This window comes from Anopheles darlingi, chromosome 3 (genome assembly GCF_943734745.1).
Source record: "Anopheles darlingi chromosome 3, idAnoDarlMG_H_01, whole genome shotgun sequence".
Lineage (NCBI taxonomy): Eukaryota > Metazoa > Arthropoda > Insecta > Diptera > Culicidae > Anopheles > Anopheles darlingi.
In genome coordinates, this window is record NC_064875.1 from 35560597 (window position 1) to 35582974 (window position 22378).

General features: G+C 39.3%; 4 protein-coding genes across 6 annotated transcripts; 1 reads left to right on the forward strand and 3 right to left on the reverse strand.

The window, feature by feature from the left end:
• Window positions 1–386: 386 nt before the first annotated feature.
• Window positions 387–10100, reverse strand: LOC125954743 (pyruvate carboxylase, mitochondrial). Of its 3 annotated transcripts, none has more exons than XM_049685277.1 (8): window positions 9944–10100; window positions 5836–6282; window positions 4493–5745; window positions 4006–4053; window positions 2448–2845; window positions 2128–2387; window positions 966–2071; window positions 387–896 (listed from the first exon to the last, which is right to left on the reverse strand). In XM_049685277.1, exons 2-8 carry the CDS (start codon window positions 6186–6188, stop codon window positions 724–726), a joined length of 3591 nt encoding a protein of 1196 aa, XP_049541234.1. In that variant the 5' UTR covers window positions 6189–6282; window positions 9944–10100; the 3' UTR covers window positions 387–723. The 3 variants fall into 3 exon arrangements, with proteins under 3 accessions (XP_049541234.1, XP_049541235.1, XP_049541236.1); XM_049685278.1 differs by having other exon boundaries at window positions 9823–9949; XM_049685279.1 differs by lacking the exon at window positions 4006–4053.
• A 2403-nt stretch (window positions 10101–12503) lies between these two features.
• On the reverse strand, window positions 12504–17652 carry LOC125957631 (beta-1,4-galactosyltransferase 1-like). Its single transcript, XM_049690476.1, has 8 exons — window positions 17271–17652; window positions 17039–17202; window positions 16080–16269; window positions 15322–16007; window positions 14709–15255; window positions 14536–14631; window positions 14346–14472; window positions 12504–14274 (listed from the first exon to the last, which is right to left on the reverse strand). Exons 3-8 carry the CDS (start codon window positions 16214–16216, stop codon window positions 14266–14268), a joined length of 1602 nt encoding a protein of 533 aa, XP_049546433.1. The 5' UTR covers window positions 16217–16269; window positions 17039–17202; window positions 17271–17652; the 3' UTR covers window positions 12504–14265.
• Window positions 17653–18770: 1118 nt separating this feature from the next.
• Window positions 18771–21465, forward strand: LOC125953265 (zinc finger CCHC domain-containing protein 8 homolog). The gene is made up of 4 exons (XM_049682718.1): window positions 18771–18958; window positions 19057–20293; window positions 20349–20892; window positions 20970–21465. The coding sequence occupies exons 2-3, from the start codon at window positions 19058–19060 to the stop codon at window positions 20859–20861; spliced, it is 1749 nt and encodes a 582-aa protein (XP_049538675.1). The 5' UTR covers window positions 18771–18958; window position 19057; the 3' UTR covers window positions 20862–20892; window positions 20970–21465.
• On the reverse strand, window positions 20926–22090 carry LOC125953266 (DNA polymerase epsilon subunit 4). Its single transcript, XM_049682720.1, has 2 exons — window positions 21591–22090; window positions 20926–21536 (listed from the first exon to the last, which is right to left on the reverse strand). The coding sequence occupies exons 1-2, from the start codon at window positions 21835–21837 to the stop codon at window positions 21274–21276; spliced, it is 510 nt and encodes a 169-aa protein (XP_049538677.1). The 5' UTR covers window positions 21838–22090; the 3' UTR covers window positions 20926–21273.
• Window positions 22091–22378: the final 288 nt, after the last annotated feature.

Genomic DNA, 22378 nt, shown 5'->3' on the forward strand with positions numbered 1-22378 from the left:
TATGATAGATATGGTTGTTGAAATTTCTCAAATTTTCCTTCTTATACCCATTCCACACCTACTAACGGCTATAAAATGTGTTGTTCGCCAAATTATGAACAGAAATTCATGATTTGATTATTTTTCCCTTAGAATTTCAAGACGTTTTGCTCAGATTCATAGAGAAGGTACTGTTATTGTTGGTATTGGCATTGTGTGTTGCAAGAACAAGGATGGTTTACCTCGTTTTTGTTGTTCTACCTGGTGAACAGATCGTCTATTTGCTAGGCGTACAAGTATGAAATGCTCATTGTTGTTGACAGCAAATGAGCATCATGAAATGCTCATTGTCGCGATTGTTGTACTAAAAAATAAGTTTATTGTCCCAGCACATTAAAACGGATCAATTGAAAAACAATCTTAACAAGGCGCCTTTATTTGGATTACATCAGCTGCGGTACCATAAGTTGACTTTGCATTATCACTATTGGTAAAGCATTTTTGTTGAAATATAATATTTAATTCCTTTCCCAAACCAAACCAAATGAAAATCAAATAAACCCAAAGAAAAAACAAAACATCGTAGAAACGTAAGAAAAAAATTAACAGAAAATTACTAAAGATTAGTTGAAATTGAGGATTTCACGACCGTTTGCCATCGTCGCACATATCATCTTAAACAGATACTTGCGATGCGCTTGAAGCTACGTTATTTGCACCATTGGTATCATGTTTTGCCAACTGTTACTCGAGTGTCAGTAAGAGATCCTCGCCCTCCAGTTTCATGCCGTTGCTGATGTCCAATGTTTTCACCACACCCGCTCGTGGCGCTTGAACGACCATCTCCATCTTCATGGCCGATAGCACAACCAATGGTTGGCCCTTTTCCACATGATCACCAACTTTAACTTTAATTTCTGTAAAGCAAAAGAAGGTATTGCAGGTGAGTTTGTTTTGTCCACGTTCGTTTGTTGGATGTTACTTACCAATTACGGAACCAGGCATCGGAGCGCCAACTTCGTTCTTATTTCCCTTCGCAGCCTTGGGATGAATGTGAAGTTCCTTTACGGCCTCTTTGTCGCGGATCAGCACAGATCGGAGTTGGCCATTCAATTCGAAGAATACTTCCCGTTCGCCGTTAGTCGTCAGGTCTTCGGCCATGGCAAGTGTTTTGAAACCAAGTGTTTTACCCTTCTCGATGGACACTTCAAATTCTTCTCCAACCTTCGGACCCGTCAGGAACACGCGGGTGTTAAGTTTGTCGACGGGACCGAAACTATCGCGGAAGTTGAGGAAGTCGTTTGTTACTTGAGGGTAGAGCGCAGCCGACATCACATCGCGATCCCGGACATCTGGATGGGATTCTTGGAGTGTGCTTTTTAGTGCATCAAAGTCGAGCGGAGCCAATTGGGCACCAGGACGTCCTTCAATCCGCGGCATGTCCTTCAGGACGCGCGAGCGCAGTGGCTCGGGAAAACCACCATGTGGTGTACCGATGGCACCCTGCAAGAACTCTACAACCGATTTCGGGAAAGACAATTCTTCCGCCCGATCCAGAACCTGGTCGGCGGAAAGGTGGTTTTGCACCATAAACTGGGCCAGATCACCGACTACTTTGGATGATGGGGTCACTTTGATAATATCACCTAACAGAAGATTTGCTTCACGATACGCCTTTTTAACGTCCTCGAAAAAGTCACCCAATCCTAGCGAGTATGCTTGGAACTGTAGATTGGTGTACTGTCCACCCGGAATTTCGTTCATGTATACGTCAGCATTCCCAGACTTCATAGTGGTTGTGCACTCGAACGGTGCGTATAGGGTGCGAGTTTGCTCCCAGTACGCCGAATATTGGCTAATGTCCTGCAAAGCTAACCCAGTGTCCAGATTGGTACCTTGCAAAGATGCTACAATAGCACCCATGCTAGGTTGCGATGTCATGCCGGACATGGAATCTATCGCCACATCCACCACATCTGCTCCAGCTTCCGCGCATGCCAACATCGAAGCGACTCCTGCGCCAGAGGTATCATGTGTGTGAATATGTATGGGGATATCTGGATGCTTGTCACGTATCGCCGTGATGAGTAAGCTACAAAAATAGTGAAATACATTAGCATATGTTTCATAACGAAATAAGAAACATACCGGGCCGCCTGAGGTTTCAACAATCCCGCCATATCTTTGATACACAACACATGCGTTCCGGCTTTGACTAGCTCATCCGCTAGGTTTGTGTAATACTTCAGATCATACTTCGTTTTCTTTTGATCACTGACGTCCCCTGTGTAGGAAATAGCCGCCTCGACGACACCACCAGCATTTCCTGCTGCTTCCATTCCGAGAATCAAGTTGGGCAAATAGTTGAGTGAATCGAACACCCGGAAAATATCCATACCGCATTGTACCTGCAACGGTAAGACGATTGTTGGCCGATTCTTTAACGCTTCTTCTTTCATATTACATACTGAAAGTTCACAAAACTTGAACACCACGTTATCGGGATAGTTGGTATAGCCGACAGCGTTAGCACCGCGCAACAGCATTTGAAACGGAATATTAGGAATCTGTTTGCGCATTTCCTCCAACCGCTCCCAGGGGCACTCGTGTAAGAATCGAAGAGCCACATCGAAAGTCGCACCGCCCCAGTTCTCCAACGAGTATAGATTGCTGAACTTGTGCGCCACGAATGGTGAGATCTTCAGAAGATCGTGCGTGCGCACGCGCGTTGCCAGGAGTGATTGATGTGCATCTCGGAATGTTGTATCCATGAGAAGCAGGTTTTTCTGTGCCCGGACAGCTTTGGCAAACCCTATCGGACCTTGTTCTTGCAGGATTTGTTTCAAACCCCGTGGTGGTTCTGTAACTGTTTGTATACGATTAACTATGGGTTCTGAAAAACAATCATCTTTGAAACTAACGTATGCATTAAAAAAGATAAATTATTTAAACTGCATTTGGAAGGTGATTTTATCACTTTTAACAGAACTATTTTCGCCATCTCGTTTACAGTTCAACTCATAAAGGTTTCAAATTTGTTTGCAAGTATATCGATAAACTTCCCTTCCTTACAGACCTTAATTGTCTTAGTTTTTTAAATAATTATTTATTTTTTTTTAATGCAAACGTTATTTTCTATTTTATATGCATGTTTTCAGGCTAGGCGAATAAAAAGCAAAAGCAGTAAGATATAAAAACCTAGCATGCGGCGTATGCAAGAGTAATGTAAGTGTACTTTTTAAAGTTTTCATACAATAAGGTGTGTAACACAATGTAGAACAAGCATAGTAGCAGTAGAAGAAGGGTAACACTAATATAAGTTGTCTGTGTAAAATGTAGTTAGATCGTGCATTCAGAACTTTCTAAATATTATATTTGTCATGCGTCTAGCGTTAGAAATGAAATCGGGAAATTTCATTATAGAAAATTTGAGCAAAATTCACAAACTATACCTCTTAAAATGTACAATCTGCACACGATCTGAAGAGTAATGAAAAATAAGATTTAAAATGCTTCAGAAATACCGTAGTGATTGAAAACGTTCCCAAGTATGGCTGTTACAGTATTGATATTGTATTCAAATGTTTTGATTGTTTGTTTTCTGTAAGGCAATTAACGGTTTTTCGTTTAAAGTTAGAGCAATTATTCCATGTAGAAATTAAATGGCTATATTCAGCAATAATTGACGCCACGTGGTCAATCGAAACGATCAAGCTACGTGGTATATGTGACACGCAGCTGGAAATAATGATAAAGAATAAATGCATAAATATGAAAGTATGTTACCGGAATGTAATGAAAAATAATCATTTTGCAATAGCCATTTCTAAGTTTCAAGCTCCTTAAAAGCTTTTCAAATTTCAAGCTCTTAAAATGTTGTGAGGGAAATGTTATAAAATGTAGAAAATGTTGGCAAATTGTTGATGTACTATGAAAATGGGTGCGAAGTATTAAGGTGGGGCCGGTAGATCACCTTACAGGAGTAGCATTTTGAAAGCATACCATACGTATTAAGAGATAATGTACCTTTTCTTTTACCCTCTTCCTCTTCTGCTAGTGCCTTCGGGGAGAGATCTATCATAGAGGTTTAGACAAACGAGAATGTAGACACGACAAGATTTGTTGTCATTTTTTGTTGTATTTTTTTGTTGTGCCGTTCGTTTTTAAGCAGTTTACCAATCGCAGTGCATTAGTCGTTGTAATAGTTGTCGTCAAACGGAACATCGAAGGTTGCGGTATTGTTTGTTCCGAAAACAAATAGTTAATAAACACACATAACGCCGCAAAAGCCATTACACAGAAAAAGAGAGAGAGAGAGAGGATAATTGAAAATGAAATTGGACGATAAAATACACATCGAACAAAACTTGCATACTCTATACGCAACAGCTCTTGCTGTCTCTCTTGAAAAGCAACACACGATATTAAAAACAATCGTCGTTCATGGTCTTTAGTGACTTTTGACTAAAGAAGAAACAGGTTGATATTAAAAGATGGTCTTTTAGAAACTTACCCAAAGGCAGCTGTGGTACATGAGGGTCAACTTCGGCAGGCTTTAGCTTCGTAGCGAGTGGGGTTGTTGGGCCATTCACTAAAACTTCACCTAGATAGTTAAGCAGCTTTTGGGCACGGTTTTTCGATTTAGCAAAACGGAAAAGTTGCGGATGTTCATCTATGAAATACGTGTCCAGCACGCCGTTCAGGAACTTTTGATTCTCCAGTACGTTTAGTAGGAAAGGAATGTTCGTTTTAACACCTCGGATGCGGAATTCACGTAGAGCGCGATTCATTTTCGACGCGGACGCTTGAAGATCAGAAGCGTGTGATATAACCTTCACCAGCAGTGAGTCATAGTATGGCGAGATTATAGCTCCGGCATAGGCGGACGCACTATCCAATCGAATGCCCATGCCCTCTCCAGAACGAAACACCTCCAAGCGACCGGTGTTAGGCTGGAAGTCGTTAGCAGGATCTTCCGTAGTAACACGGCACTGAATCGCATATCCTTGCGGTTTTATGTTTTCCTGAGTGTAACCCAGCTCTGGCAGGGTCATTCCCTCGGCAACGCGAATTTGCGACTGAACTAGATCTATACCCGTAATTTCCTCAGTCACGGTATGCTCAACCTGAAGTCGTGCGTTTACCTCAATGAAGTAGAAGTTGCCAGATTCGTCAGCTAGGAATTCGACAGTTCCAGCATTTTCATAACCCACATGGCGTGCTAGACGCACTGCATATTCCGTCATCTTATCGCGCACCTCAATCGGCAATCGAGGCGCAGGAGCAATTTCCACCACCTTCTGGTGGCGACGCTGGACCGAACAGTCGCGTTCATACAAATGTACTACGTTGCCGGCTTTATCACCGAGTAGTTGCACCTCGATGTGGCGAGGACGTTCGATGAACTTCTCGATGAACATGGCACCATTCCCAAATGCTGCCTTGGCTTCTGAGCTCGCACGCATAAAGTTGTCCTCAACCTCGCTCATTTTGCGCACGACACGCATTCCGCGCCCGCCGCCACCATACGCGGCCTTGAAGATTACGGGAAGGCCGTGTTTCTGGCAGAACTCTAGCGCTTCTTCTTTTGTCGTTACGGGGCCATCGGTTCCTGGCACGATTGGAACGCCCGCTGCAATTGCTGCTTGTCGAGCAGCCACTTTATCACCCATCTGCTGCACAACTTTTGGAGAGGGTCCAATGAAACGTAACCCAGCATCAATGACGGACTGTGCGAAATCTGATCGTTCCGATAAAAATCCATAACTTGAAGAAAATAGTAAAAATGGAAGAAATATAGTTTATAGTTAATCGGCTAGAGGTTAACACTCTATTGATATATACTAACGGACCTACCCAGGATGTACAGCGTCTACGTCATTTTCTTTACACACACGGATAATTTCTGGAATATTTAAGTACGCTTCAACTGGAGCCAACCCTTTTCCAACCAGGTAAGATTCGTCCGCTTTCTGCCGATGCATGTGCATTTTGTCCTGCTCCGAATAAATGGCCACCGATCGAATACCGAGCTCCGTACAAGCTCGAAATACACGAATCGCAATTTCTCCTCGATTAGCGACCAGTACTGATCGTATAGGTTTGTACTCGACTTGGCTTGAATAGCCATGCCTGCTAGAAGCCCAAAGCCGGACATGGTTAGTCCGACGTAGTCCGGCTATGACCAATTGTGCACTAAATAGTTGCATTTTGATTGTAATGCTTGGCTTAAATGCTTCAAAATAGATTATCTATCCAATCATTACCGCAGTGAGGGCTGAAAAGATTTAAGTGGTGTTTTACCTAAAAAAAACAAGCACAAACGAAAGTATTTGAAATACAAATGACACTAAAATGCAGATTTACTGGGAATTGAGCAATCTTGGATGGATATTTGGAATTAACAAGAATCAAATTGAAATGATCACCTGCATCTGATATTTATGATCGAATGCCTATACCTTATAGTTTTACGCAAAGGGTGCAACAACTAGAAACGCTAATATACGTTCACTGAAACTGTATACCATTCAATTAGTTGGTCGACAACATTTTAGTTTGCCAATCCGACAGAAAATAGTATTGTAAATCGCGTTAAAATTTCTGCGTTTGCAAAGAACCCTTTGGAGAGACCAACAAAGGTAACAAAGGAGTCGTGTACGAATCTTACACCATTTACCAATTAAATAGAACAATTTAAAAATTGTTTGTTTGGAAAGACCAATTGTCATCCACTATATATCAGCTTCCCTATTATTTTCTTTTTTTTGGGACCGGGGAATCAGCCCCCTCAGCCCTCAGGAAAGGGGTGCTCCCATACAAATCTTTTGCAACCTTCCATTGATTCAGCGCCTACTTGGATCTAGCAAAGTTTGTATGAAAAATCCTTTTCTGCTATGATTTGATCATAAGAGACAGGGAATGAAAGAAATGAATTTAGAGCTCATCATTTTTTAAGATGGCTCAGGATGGTAGAGAATTTGTTGATTATAACTTTTAAAAGAAATCAATAAACTCAGTGGTTTGTTTTATTTTTTCTTAATAATTTAACAATGATTATCAGATATATTTAATTCTTAATACAAACGTTAGCTGGTAAAACTATAGCAAACCTATCAGTTGAAATTGAGAGCCAAATAATAGACAAATAAAGTAAACTAAAAGCGGCCACTAAAATCGAATCTTTTAAGAGAAAGCCGTAATTTTATGTGAAACGTTCGCAATGAAAAGGCTGAAAAAGAACAAAGAGTGAACCCTTGAAAAGATCGGCATTAGCATGGGTTTCTAAATCGCATCCCGTGTCGCATGCGAGTCATCCCGTGAAAGGGCTCTGTTTTCCATGCAAAATAATCGATCGAATGACAAGAAATAAAACATTTTCGATTCATAAGAAGAGATATATCATTCGTAATATGAATCAAGCAGTACTTTGATACGATGATCTTCGATGCTTGCAACCTTGCGTTTACATTGGGCTAATTTTTTCGAACATTATGGTGCATTGATATTTTCCGAAAATCGTCTAGATTGCGCTCATTTTAGTGATTTAGTAAAATAGCCGTTCTTGAATCCGCCACTAGCCAATACACTAATTGAATTAGGGCGAAATTCCCAAATCGTATACTTGTTGTTGCTTTTAAATGACTTTAAACGACACAGTTTGATTTTTAAAAACACACCTCAGGGGAAATATTGATTCAAGAAAAATACAAAATAAAAAAATAATATCAAAAGAATAAATTTTGTTGAATGATGGAATAAAAGGGTCTCCCATAACCATTCCCATAAGCCTTCCAGACTAACAAGTTCGTGCAAAATATTTCAAAGAAATTCATTATTTTGCTCGTTTTGTGAAACTATTTATGCTTTGAAATCCCTGACGGTTCATAAAATTGGTAATCAAATCGCCAATTTAATCGTGATATAACACAATTGCACTAGAAACAGAAAGCGTCTTTAATTTTTATGCGATTTAGACAAAAAACATAAGTTAAAGATGGTTAATCTCAAAGATTATAGACGTCCATTCCAAAGGTTATTTTAAGTTTGCTTGATGACTTACGGTGATAACCGATGGCATCCGGAGCAAACTTGTTGGTTACCGCGTGGAATAACATCCTTCAAACGGACACATTCGTGTACCATTTTCTTATTTCCTAAACAGTCAATTGGGGTTTGGAATGCAAATTGGATTTGGACATATAAATGCGAGCATTTGTTTTATACTCTTTTTATTTAGTGGATAATGTTGAGTGGACAATACATAGTTGACAAAACATATCGAAATAAATAGAGACAGTGAGAAATCCTACAAGCAAACGTTGGGCAATGCAATGGTAATTATAACAATGTTCATGACTATTTCTTCCTCCTTAGCTTCAATCACCAATCTATGCTTAAGCGCTTGAGTAAAAATGATAACCTTTGATTGAGCATAAAACATTTATGTGCAACAGGCGCTATCGCTTACAATAAATCAATTGCCAACGTACTTTTTATAGATTCGAACCGATAGGGAATCATGACTCGGTCACAATTGATTGAACGCTGTTATCAATTTTAAGAGCCAGAACATCGCGAGTATTGGTAATCCATTGGAGTTGTTTTAATATAAAATGCGGTTGAGTCTACACGTAGTCGTTCGCTTGCCCACACTATTGCTGTACCATGATCAATCGTGAACGATAACCTTCATTTGTCCCTGTTGTTACAAATCAGTATCTGAACGTTAACATTAATTTAGTTTCTTATGGATTTCGGTAGTCTCGAGATCGCTCCAATCTCTCACACGTGCCGAAGCGTTTGCATAACGAGGCGTTTTGCATTCAACAAGTTTGCAAAACACTGCAAGTTTGCAAAGTTTGCAGTTTGCAAAACGCTTTCTTTATAAGAAAAAAATATCGTAAGTCGAGAAGAGGCATAAGAAATCATTCTGCTTAAAACCGGCAATAATTTCACTAAACTAAAAGATACCAATAGAATTCACATCTAAAGACACGTAGGCTTTCCATGAAGCGACCACCTCGTTTCGACGCATCTTAATTATAGACAGCTCTCAAGCGTGGTAGACACCGTTCATCAATAATGCTGTTATTTACTATACAGCTATGGTTGTTTTCTTTTTTGGGAAAGAATCGCATGCTCAATCTGCAGTGATATTTACTGCAACGTTTCATTACAAATGTGATAATTTCGTTGCGATAAAGAACGTTGGATGCGAAAGATCAGGATGAGCGACGTTACATTTTACTACAAAATGCAAGTAGGCTTCCCATTAGCAAATGTTTCAAAAACTTAAGTAATGCTAGCAATTACGATTTTTAAGCACACTTCAATGATGAGAATCTTTCCTCCTGGAGCTCTTTGATTCAAGCGCCAGCTATTTAACATGAACAGAGCGATGACCTTACAGGACTCCGGAACCATTCTTTTTAACATTCAGTCGGAACGGGCCAGGAATTTATTTGGATATTTTATCCCGACCCCGTGTCCCTCACTCTCATCCCCTGGGTGCTTTACAGGATTATTTGCCTCCCAGGGGCCGTAGACTCCGGAACCATAGGCTGACAAGAATTACTCAATCTGAACCCTGATTTCCAATGTCCCAAAGAGAACGACATCAAACCAACACATAGGGTCTTGATGATCATAAGATCCCCCCGTAAAACGCGCACAATGAATCGTCCGATCGACAGAAGTCCGCTTTCACGTGCATTACGCAATTATTTCTTCGCCTTATCCTTGTTAAATCGAACCGAGTTTGAAACAACCTTTGCAAAATCATAGATATGTTCGCTATATATCATTTTCATGGATCTGTCGCAAGGAAAATACATAACACACCGCACAATTCGCTCCGAAACAACTCCCAAGTTCCGCAATATAGTTTCAGGTGTAGCACACATTTGTTTAGATGAGATGAGAAATATAGTACATCCGCGAATATGAGATTTTACAACTATACCGTCAACAAACACGAAACAATTCCGGGATCCGGTTGGAGGCACAGCCGTCGCGTTTGCTAGTCGACACTTAACTCCCCCCGCTTAACACCACCTTGTTCCATATGGTCGGGCGCAAGACCTCGAGATGGGCCAGAGTCCACGCGAGCCAAAGAAGCCGCTTGTTATCACGAAAAACTTTGAAACGGTGTGTGACTCGGTCAGTGAGATATTTGAAACGGCCAAACCCCATTTTGTCCTCAAATTTTTGCGCTTTTACACAGGGCCTAAAGTTTAAGTGAAAAACAGTTCTAAAATTATAACTAAAATTCTAGTGCTTAATACTCTCCCCCCTCCGAAATACCTTAATTTACATTTTAAAATTTTGCCCTGGCACTGGCCCTGCGGAAAAGAGCAATACCATAAATCTACCGGGACAGTTTTATCTTTAATTGGTCAAAGTTGATAGCGTTTTACCGTTCCTTTCATTTATAAAGTAATTGTATCTATATCCTATCTATATGAGGAAAGTTGGTTTTAGTATCAAACGAGCGTCTTCATTACACGCTACTGAGAAAAAGGGCTCTGTTACTATTTATGTATGTACTAGAAATCTCGACATATTTTGTATTGCCCGTATCATGCTTCATTGTGATCATGCCTCACTGAAAAAGAAGTGGCCGCGGCATATTAAATGTTGTTTTTTTGTGTTGAGGTTTATTTGTTTTTTTGTTTGTCCATCAACTGATAAGTGTGCAATGCCAGGTTACTAAGGTTGTGTTGCACATGAACATGTTCATGAGAAACACATGAAAAATCAACGTGACGTAGCCCAGCTGATGAAAAAAGGATGCAAAATACTGAGTGTACTGATTTCTTATAAAATTCATAATCAACCTCCTGAGCCATCATAAAAAAAATGGCTTTAAATTCATCCAAGTAGGCGCTGAATCCATGAACGGCTGCAAAGATTTGTATGGGAGCCCTCCTTTCCCGAGGGCTGAGGGGACTCTAACCTATAGCATTCCCCGGTCCCAAAAACCTGTGTATACAAAATTTGATGTTAAGTTGATTCTGCGGTTCTTGAGTTATAAGTGGACAAAGGAAAGCCTATAAGGAAAATATCTTTTGTATATATGTTGATAAAACTGACGTTTTATTTTCACGATTGGTCTTTCTTCTAAAAGCTGACTCAAAGTCGGTCAGTATTAAAATATTCGATTCGTCGATGATTAAAATATATGGGACGATTTTAAGTGATTCCCACTATACATAGCTGTTGGAACAAACACGAGTATTCAAGCTATGATGAACTGAAATTCAGAATAAAAAATCCGAATCATTACTAGCATCAAATACGGAGCGGCCGTTCTCATATATGTAAAAAAATCATTAACTTCACTTATGTGTGTATCGAGGGGGAAAAGTTAGTAATTGTATATATAAGAGATACTTTACAATTCTTTGTAATTGCATTTATATTTTAGGTTTTCATAAAATTAAATATCTCAGAATGCTAATACCTTCACTGCCAACAGAGAGTCGCTTTAACCAAAATGTTATACCATATATTCATGAGCGCGTCATTTATTTACATTTTATTCCATTAACTAACACGGCTACTGCTGATTATCAAGATCAAGTTTTTTATTATTATACAACACAATCCATTTCTCAATGTACTTGTTCCGAATTTAAGGTGATAACTAATGCACCTTATTCTCACGTCACCTGCAATTGACATTACCCTTTAAAGCAGCTTTGTACAGAAACGTATGAATGGAAGAAAAAGCATGGTTGTTTGTTTATTGAACATGTTAGCATTCCATTTGTTGGATTAAAATTTAGATCTTGAATGACGCATGAGTGATTTGAAATGGGCCATGGAGGGAGGTTCACAAAACGATAAACCAAGAGAAGAGACTGTTTGAGCTCAATTTAGCGAAACTGGATAAGTGGTTGGTGAATTGTTCATGTTTTTAACAATTTCAACTTTTTTCCTCCATTCAAAATAATGATAAAAATAAAAAATGTTAAATCAAAAATGTAAAAACACTTAAATGTTACGAGGAGAAGAACAATGCGATGTTATCACAAAAGATTTTAACTTTGTATTTAAGATTCTAAGGCGTTAGTTAGTGTTTTGATCGAGTACCGTTTTGGGGAATGCGCATTCCGCAAGCACGCTGAACGGGATCAGATACTGAACGGGATACATCTAACAAGTTATGTGTAACAAAACTTTTGCCTACTTTCCCTGGCTGTTTACCATAACCATAGGTGTGATCAGTGACCTATTTCTTGTCCTCGAAACGAAAGGAATTCGTACTTACCTGGAAGTGTGCTAGAACATTTTCCACTAGTATATGCAGAATAGTCTTCAAAAAACATTGAGTAACTGATACTGCTTTCGCACTAAATTAATCACTACAAGGAAAGCTATTAGGTTTGGAAGAGCTATCTGGCTAGAGGTAGATCCCTTTAAACACCTCCCAAATTGCTGAGAAACTATTCTCAACGTAATTAATGTTTCCTATGATGCAGAAATGTGTACAAAATGGCTCTCAGGTTTTTTTTCTAAATTTCAAATTTCAATTTTTTAATTGAACATAGCTTTATTGAAAATTTTTTGAACATCGTCTATAGTCATTAAATCACCTACTTTAGAAAAAGTCTATAGGCGCTTTATCTTGATTTTTATCTCTGTATCAACGCATTTATGAAGGAAAAATCAAACGGTTTAACAAATATTTACATACAAAACTCAAAACTCAACAGATCTCATCTCACTCAACTTATTCGATTCATTATTGTTCACATATTACAGATTTGCAGTCACAGTCACAATAGTGTACCGAAGTATTTTTCTATAAGAATGTATCTTTCCCTAACTGTAGACCTTTATCTATTTATACATTTAAACAATAATGTTCAATCGGCTTCATTTTGTTTCTAGCTTTGATTAGCATGTATATTCTAAAAGATCTGTCTTCTGCTTCACAAAAAAAATCTTTAAAGTATTTTTAATTGCTTCACAATAGCCGAATAGCCAATAACATATTTTTACAATTTGGTTGACATTGTTATCTAAATAAACAACAATCGTTATATAAAAAAAAACTAATTCCAAAATATCAGTGGCAAATAACCCGTAACGAACCTATTTTTAAGAATTCTGTGTTAGAATCAATCCTCGCCTTAAGAAGTAACCATTGATTTCCGTTAATATGTGACAATAAAGGATCTCTACAATTCGTTTTTTACACAAAAATAATAAATTTGTTTCAATGTTTTATCAAAAGAACCCCCTGAAGAATGCCTAGAAGGAATTCGAAACTATTGAAGTTGTGTCGAGAAATCCTCGAATGGACACTTAACATTTGAGCTTATTAGCTAAATTATTAAGCTAAATATTAAGTTAAAAGTGTTTCACTCGGACGGAACAAAAAAACGTCACCCTATCCTATGATTACTATATTACCATTTTTGTGCTTCCGGTTACGAATTACTGTACTTTGGCTTAACAGGTTTAATCGGGTCGTGTGTTTGAGTAGCGATAAGTAAAGCTTTCTCCAATTTATTGTGGATCGTTCAACACGCCTGTCCAGATTCTGGTAAGATTCGTTTTCGTTCTATTTTGGTAATCCAGTCTAGTTTAACTTTCTTCTCTTAAATCTCCTTTCAAATGCTCATGCAGCAATGTTTGTTTTTCCTGTGATAGTTTAAAGATACAGTTTTTGATCGATTATGAATCTTTTGATCTTACAAGAAACAGCTTCCAATCCCCATAGAATTATCTGTAATATAGTATTCGATATTGCTTGCTACTCGAGCTGATGTAATATTTTAAGAAATTGATACTCGCATTATCACAAAACGAAGGTGAACGGGCTTGGTTAAATTAAAGCAAGGCGCCGTTAATCGAGTGGATTCAAAACAGTTCTAAGCGATTGGTTGTTTCCTAAATAAATAACTCTGCCTATAGGAGCTATTACTAAGCTATTAATAGCTAGGAATAACTATTAACTTTCATTCTCTTCTATTAACTGAAAAATTGTGTCTAGATAACCCGAAGCGATTCCTTTTCCTTGTATGTCTAACTGTGATGTCGTGGAAAGTTTTTACATGACACTTATAAGTTAAAAAAACTGAAACCGCTAACGAACACGGCACGGCATGCGATAGCAAAAAATATGCTAAAGAAATACATTTGGTTTGTTCATTGAAGTTTGCTTGTGTGCTGTACGTCGTTAGTGTCGTCACTTTGAAGGGGTTTTTCACATTGTTGAGAGCTTATGGATGATATCTCCTTTTATCCTAGCCATTCCGCTAGAAATGATAATCATCAGCTGCTCTGTAGATTTGAGGCAAATTAATAGCTTGATCTATATTTCTGGAGAAACATGATAATTGCCATAAACTTACATCTGGTGTGATCTCTGTGTGAATCCATGTATAAAGAGGCTTCTTTATGAGGTTTAAAAGTTGATAATGTAGCGAATTTAACCCATCACTGTCATAACGCTTTGGACCGTTTACTAATTTCTCGAACCTGGAATCGAGCAAAACAATAGTTTCTGAGTCTTCGTTAGTTGCACATACAAATTACAATTACCTTTTAGGATTCGCTTTCTCCTTTTTATGATTCAGCATTGTGTACCGTGCTATATTAACAGGATAACGTGCAATGTGGAAGCCAAAATGTTTTAATCTACGAATGAATAAAAAGATTGCGTAAACGGACAGACCAGATTGGAAACCGACCGAATACATTATAATCAGACGCACCTGTTTGACATATCGTCGTCTTCACCTCCCCAGCCCCAAAAGGAGTTGGAAAATCCGTTCACCGTACGAAATTGTTTCTCGGTCATTGCAGAGACACCACCGAAGATTGTGTTGTAAGGCAGCTTAAAACCAAACGTATCTACCGCCACTGACATGTGGCGTGGTTGATCAGGACAAGTATAGAGGTTACGATCATCCATTGGCAACAGATCGATATCGTGGAAAACCAGGCATTCCCAATTTCGTTGTTTCATAGCCTCAGTAAAGCCGATATTCATAAGCGCAGCTCTGTTAAAGGATGAGCCAGCCGTTTGCTCAACGATGTAAATACCATAGTCGAGCTGTTGTTTCATGAGAAACTGATGTAGATTCTTAAGAAAAATCGGTAAATGATGCTCTCTATCACGATATGGAACAATAATTGCCACTCGATTTCGCGCCGTGCAATCGGGTGGTGTATACTGTCCACCGGGCTGTAGTTTGTTTCTGTATCGATCTTCTATCATGTTAAGCGGTTCGTAAGTGGTATCTATATTGATTGGCCCCTCTGTGGTTGAAAAAAAGAATGAATTTTTCAGCTAAACAACGTAAAAAAGAGATAATCACTATTTACCAAGATTTGGAGGAATCGGAGGACAAATATTGATGGCGAACTTATCAACTAACCCTTGCAAACCATGCTCTTCATCCTTGTAGGAACCAGCAGCAGAAACAGAGTTTTTCCCAATCGGCTGTTTAGTTATTTCATATGTTGTAACAGGAAGAGTTTTCGCACGAGTTGCGTTTTCCCTACGGTTCTTTGGAGTGCTTTTGCTTGCATTCAGTACTTTCAATACTGATGGAGAGACTTTTGAAGTGATAGTGTCCGTACTTGTACTTCCGTTATTATGACTACTGGCGTAAACGTTATTGGAATTATTGTGTGCCTTATTACTACCAGACTCGGGATCAATCACTATTGTGTTATTGGATCCGCGTATTTCACTGATATCTATCACTGGCGATTTAGATTCGATTTCTGGTGCGTATGGCATCTCGTCAAATTGCTCCGCTTGGAGCAACAAAGTAGAGTTTTGTGTTTCAGAAGAGTTATTGTGTGTTGCTTCTGTTGTGTTGCTCGCAGCCACTAATGATTGATCCGACGGTTTCGGCACATTTTGCAATGAACCTCGACTAGTCCCTAAAGTTTGCTCGCTTTCAATGAGCGTTGAAACGTTTACTTTTTCAGCAGCATGATGCGTTACAGCTGGTGCGAACCTCTCTCTACTAGTGTGAATTCTTTTTGGCCAAAACGGGGTGCTGTGTGTTGTTCCATGAAAATAGAATATAATAGTTTCAGTTAATATGGCTATAATCCCATTCCGTCATTACCTAACACGTCCGGCTACGTTCCGCGAGGTGAGATCCAGTTTGGAGTTGAGGAGATTGAGAAGAATTAACAGAAAACTGAATACCAACGCCCCCTTGATAACAACCGTACGATTGTAGAACGCCATAGGTGCAGTCATGTAGCGGACTAAACTTGGAAATCGGAATGGCTGTGTTGGTTGTTATTTGAAAACTGAAATAGAAGAGACCGATTTTTAACAAACTTCAATGATTATAAATTCTTAATTAGTTATTATTAATTCCGTAAGAGATAGGTACGGTAGTGAAGAACATTACAGGCTAAAATCTGGAAACCAATTGGCTGGCCGCCAATTTTTTTAAAATCAATTTACTTGCCGAAGTAAAAACACATTTTCCCACAGTTAGTTTAACATATTTTTTTGCAAATTCTAAGCGGCCCTGGCGATCAATGAGTGGCTTCCTGTTTTAATTGTACGCCTTGCAGTCGAATTTTCGAATAATCCTTGCATGTCTTTCGTTGAGTAGTGTGGCATAGTTTGGGCACTTATCTCCGGCTCGGCGTCCATTACCATTTTGACTGCTATTCGCTGATCGATCTGTGCAGCCCGAGGGTCGACTATTTCTAAGCAAATGTGCTACACAACCCTCGTATTTGAATCGTTGGATGACCCTAGCCACTATATTTGGATTGATATTTAATAAAGTGGAGGTTTTAGTGTAGCTTTCCCGCTGTGAATCATGCAATATTATAACATCTAGCTTTTTAGAGAGAAAATTCTTTTTTGGCCAATTTTTAAATTATGTTAAACTGTACTTGCATTTAAAGCTACAACTGTTCACCCATTTCTCGAGCTACCAACAACCAACAAGGCATCGAATCAATCGTAAATGGTTAGAAATCAGGTTAAAGCGCGAGTTATTTCCTGTTAAATTTGTTTGTAGTATTGTGTAGAAGTGTTTCATATACGGGTGTACCTTACCTGCAAATTCAATTGTGTGATAAGGAGCCCCCGGCTGGTTCTTGGAAATATTGAATTAGCTATCCTGTCGGACCTAGTAAGAACTCGTTCGGCACGCATCGGAAAATGCTGGTTCTGGGAAACCGCGAAGTTAGCACATAACCGTCGGTAAACCACATGAGCAACTGGAATTGTCGAGATACTGTAGATTTTGAAATGTTCTCCATTTTGTCTCAATGATATTGAAATTTACCCGAGATGCTCCAGGAGCCGGAACACGACGACTGCAACACTTGGCACAATGCGGATTATCTTAATCAATAGGCGGAAGCCTACGTATATCTATGGTTGATACAGTTGAGTAGGTGTAGGATGTTTTCAGTGGAAATCCGATCCGTGCGACCCTCGATGAGGGTGGGCCATGGCAGGGCAGCAATTTTACATTTTACATTCACATTACTTTTTTTTTATCACGAACCGAAACATTTTCTGCTCAGAAATCCGTTCGTTCACAGAACCCCTTATAACCTCTGAATAGAGAGGCCTATAGAGGAATCCGATTTTTGAGTGTGCGTGAAAGCATGCGTCGAATGCATTGTCGCGAGGCATATCGTGCAGTGGTGTGCGTGCATTCGCCCTTAAGTCTACAGCAAGGTACTTTAAAAAGACAGGTAGCTTTATCCAGAACAAATCCCCGATTTTATTTTAGAAAAAACTTCAGAGTTTGACATTCACGGGATGGTGGGATGTTTACTTCGAGAACGCTCTTTTCGGAGCTGTTTTCGCTTTTCTGTGGTATTACGACAGTTAAAATTCACGAAAAGTGGCACGAAAGTTAAAGTTTATGCAAATATTCTCAAAATTCTTCCTAGTGTTATCGGTCCGTAGGTCTTGCCACCCAGCCTAGAACAAGAGCTAGCTAGCGTTCCTGGACCGTGCTCACTCGCTGTAAAACACAACTCGGTCGCTCGAATGATCTTAAATAGAGAGATGAATCATTTAAACATTCGAAAAAGAGTGAAATCAGGTACTTTCCCTGATAAAACCACCAAACTTGCCCACATCTTCTTCTTCTTCTTCTTGAAACTCACGTGGTTTTGTTGATAAAAAGCGCCCTGCTATGAATGTCAAACAAATTGAAAATGGTGACCTGTCAAAGCGGTTAAGATGCTACCTGTCTTTTTAAAGTACCTTGGTCTCAAGGTACTTTAAAAAGACAGGTAGCTTCTTAACCACTTTGACAGGTCACCATTTTGAATTTGTTTGACATTCATAGCAGGGCGCTTTTATCAACAAAACCACGTGAGTTTCAAGAAGAAGAAGAAGAAGATATGGGCAAGTTTGGTGGTTTTATCAAGGAAAGTACCTGATTTCACTCTTTTTCGGATGTTTAAATGATTCATCTCTCTATTTAAGATCATTCGAGCGACCGAGTTGTGTTTTACAGCGAGTGAGCACGGTCCAGGAACGCTAGCTAGCTCTTGTTCTAGGCTGGGTGGCAAGACCTACGGACCGATAACACTAGGAAGAATTTTGAGAATATTTGCATAAACTTTAACTTTCGTGCCACTTTTCGTGAATTTGAACTGTCGTAATACCACAGAAAAGCGAAAACAGCTCCGAAAAGAGCGTTACCGAAGTAAACATCCCACCATCCCGTGAATGTCAAACTCTGAAGTTTTTTCTAAAATACGATCGAGGATTTGTTCTGGATAAAGCTACCTGTCTTTTTAAAGTACCTTGCTTGGTCTACAGCGTTTCACAACCGGTTGCGACTCGTCTCTATAGGGTTTACACTACACACTTAAGCAAAATACATCAAAAATATTTGTATTTGTGTGTGGAACGCCATCGAGAACCCTCAAGTGCCGCCACTATACGTTGATACGACTACTACGGAAAGAAGTGATTCGATCAGGAGATAGGAACATCTGCAAATAAGTATGTAATATTCGATAAATTATCATTGATCTAGTCATCTATTGCTTCACAGACAGGGAGGCTTCACTACATTATATGTATTCGTAATTTAATTGCAGAATGATGTCTACAAAATGTGATTTTAATGCAGTCGATTGCAATGACGAAGAAAAAGAAGACAAATTCGTTCAAGATGACTCTTGTAGCACATCAAATCAAATGTTGGAAATCGATACACCTGAATCTAAGGATGAAAGGTTCTCGGAATCTCTTTTGTTGAGCATCAAATTCTTCGATAAGATAATTTTAAAGGAGCCTTGCACTGCAGCACTGATGGATGTGTTTAATGCTTATCTGCCAATGCAAAAGGTACTAGTTCGGCAATCGGTCGATGATGAAACTCTTGAATTTTGCGTAGTCAACCAGACACTTGCTCCAGAAAGAGAAGCATCCCTATTTGTCATCGATTCAACGCCTATGAAGAACAAACAAAACGATGGACCGATACCCAGTTATAAGAAAGGAATGAACAAAGTTTTTGACGGCCAAACACCCGATATATCAACGAAGGCTGTTTCCAGAATACCGAGAACTAGACAAAGTTGTTGGAATTGCGAAGGAGATCATGGATTAAAAGATTGCAAGGAGCCTCGCAACTACACGAGGATTCGACACCAAAAAGAAATATTTCAAAAGAAAAACGATCGCTACCATGCAGATTTGGAGCAAAAGTTTGGCCACATTATACCCGGGCAGTTGAGTGACCATTTACGAGAGGCTCTGGGGCTTGGAAGCAGAGATTTGCCTTTTCACATCTACCGTATGAGAATGTTGGGCTACCCGCCCGGATGGCTCGAAGAGGCCAAAGTTACATATTCTGGATTGCAGCTCTTCGATTCAAATGGTGAAGTGGTGCAACACTCGGATGAAAGTGACGGTGAGCTGGATAATAGTCGCTTGAAATTTGACGCTCGTAGAATAATTGCATTCCCCGGGTTCAACGAGCCACCTCCGCCAGACATGTTCGATGACTCAAAGTTTCACCAAGTACCCGCCTACTCCAACGAAATGAGTCGAAATCGGATGGCTCAACAACTTCAAGGAACATTAGTTCAAGGTTATCGAAGGAAGAAATTGAAATTGTCGACGACAGAACTTAAATCTAATCTTTTGCAAGAACAAGCACAAGTTCACATGGATGCAGCTTACGGGGATAGCAGTTGTAAAGAAAAACAGTTGCTTAAGGAGCAGGAAGACGGGCAATTGTCGGACGACACTGATAGTGTAAGAAATACGACAAACGTAAACAATAGTGTCCTACTTGCTGAAGAATCATGCCCAACGTTTTCTCTAGATGTAAGTACTTAATTAAATTAGTAAATCAAAAAGCATATTAATTTTTTTTTTGCAGTCTCCTACGCAAATTCCGATTAAACGAACTATGTCACCGACCTTGGATGCTCTCCAGCAGTACCAGAAGCTTCTTATGAAAGAGCTAAATGTTCACAATTTGCTTACTCCATCAGAAGACGATAATGATCAACAAGATAGTACAGTAAGCGATGATCAAAAGATACTGAATGATTTACCAACCATTATACCTACGCTGAATTTAGCTGAGACTCTGACGAATGTCAAAATAGGAGCGACAGTTAATGTAAAAGAAATCTGCAAGGTTCCATACATGGACGAATCAACTAGATCTGAAGCAACACAGATATCGCTTGGTACACCCATCTTAAAAACCTCTACACCTTATAAAACACTTCCCAACGGTGTGGCATTTTCACAAGGAGTGAGTGATGTAATTCATTTTGAGAATTTACCTGATTCCACCGGAAAGTATGAACAAATGAAATCTCTCCTGGCAGCAGTTCGACATAGAATCATTGACCATCACCATGAAACAGAAGAAGAAACGTAACTATCTTCTGTTAGAAATAAATGTTGATTAGGTAACAAACCTTCAAAATAAAAATAGCATCATATTGTAAGACTTAACCATTCATTTAATTTATTTCATCATTTGTAGCGGATAAGGAACTGGTAGACTTGCAAGAAACTCATCAGATGAATGTCCGGGAAAATAGTCCATCTAGTAAAATCGTAATGTACGTAATAAAATAGTAATTTTACGGAATGCGCGAACATACGATCAAATATACATGAAACTTCTATTCAGTCATACGTTACCAGTGAAATTTAACTTCATTTGTGGTATATCAAACAAAAAATTAGGAAATGACTAAGCTTTCGAGATAAATGCACACAACTTTTATTCCTTGCAATTTGTCTTGGCTGTTGAGAGTTTACTGTGCTTTTCATCCTTTATATTTTTACAAATTCATCATTCCTTCTAGAAATTTCAGCGAGAGGGTGCTACCAATTGTCTTTTCGATATCGGCCTTAGAGATGTTTTTTTTTTTGGAATCCATTGTATAACTGCATGCATCTTTCGCTAATGTTTGAATAAAGAGTTCGGTGGCTTTTGTGACAACAAAAATAGCCTCAGCACTGATTATACTGATTTCGCAGTCCACTTTCATGAGTTGTTTAATACGGGCAAAAGGCAGATGAGATAGTCGCTCTTCTCGTGCAACTAAAAGAAATATTAATATTATTTACTTCTCATATCTATGTACTACTTACTTACCATCTGTTTCTTGGCCTTCTTGGTGTCCGTTTCCGCACGATGATTGGATGCCATTGGATTCGCGAAACAAGGATATATCAGCATTTTCACAGTTATTAATTTCATTATTCATAATTTTCAACGCCGGTAATTCATTCTCCGAAGGCAATCCGGTATATTTAAAGTTATTTTCTACGTTTACTATTCTTTCACAATCAGGATCATTTTGAGAAATGAAAAGATCTTCGGAATATTGAACTTCCGCCATTTCGCTGCGATTAAAATATCCTGATTAGCGTGCGTTTGTTGATACGAAGATTCTGAATAGCCGGGGCTACGGGGCCAGGGATTAAAGCCTGCCACAGACCGCAAGCGGAGCTTGCGGCGCGGACGGAACGGTTCGCCGCGGATGAAGCGGCAACACATAAGCCTGCCACAGACTGCAAGCGGCGCGTGCGGAACGTTTCGCCGCGTACGAATAGAATGTATGGGATTGTACTGGGCAACACATACCGCATGCGGACGGCGCGTGCGGATCCTTGCGGACCTTGCGGCCAAAAGCCTGCCACAAACCGCAAGCGGAGCTTGCGGCGCGGACGGAACGGTTCGCCGCGGATGAAGCGGCAACACATACCGGTTGCGGTGCGTGCGGCGCGGCACGGCCGTTATAGCGTTGAACCTATCGATATAAACCAAACAATGTTTACGAAAACACGAATTGTTAACGAAAACAAAATATTAAATTTCTATTAATTATCATATTATACTATACATATTATTATCAATAACATGATTCCATGATCACAATG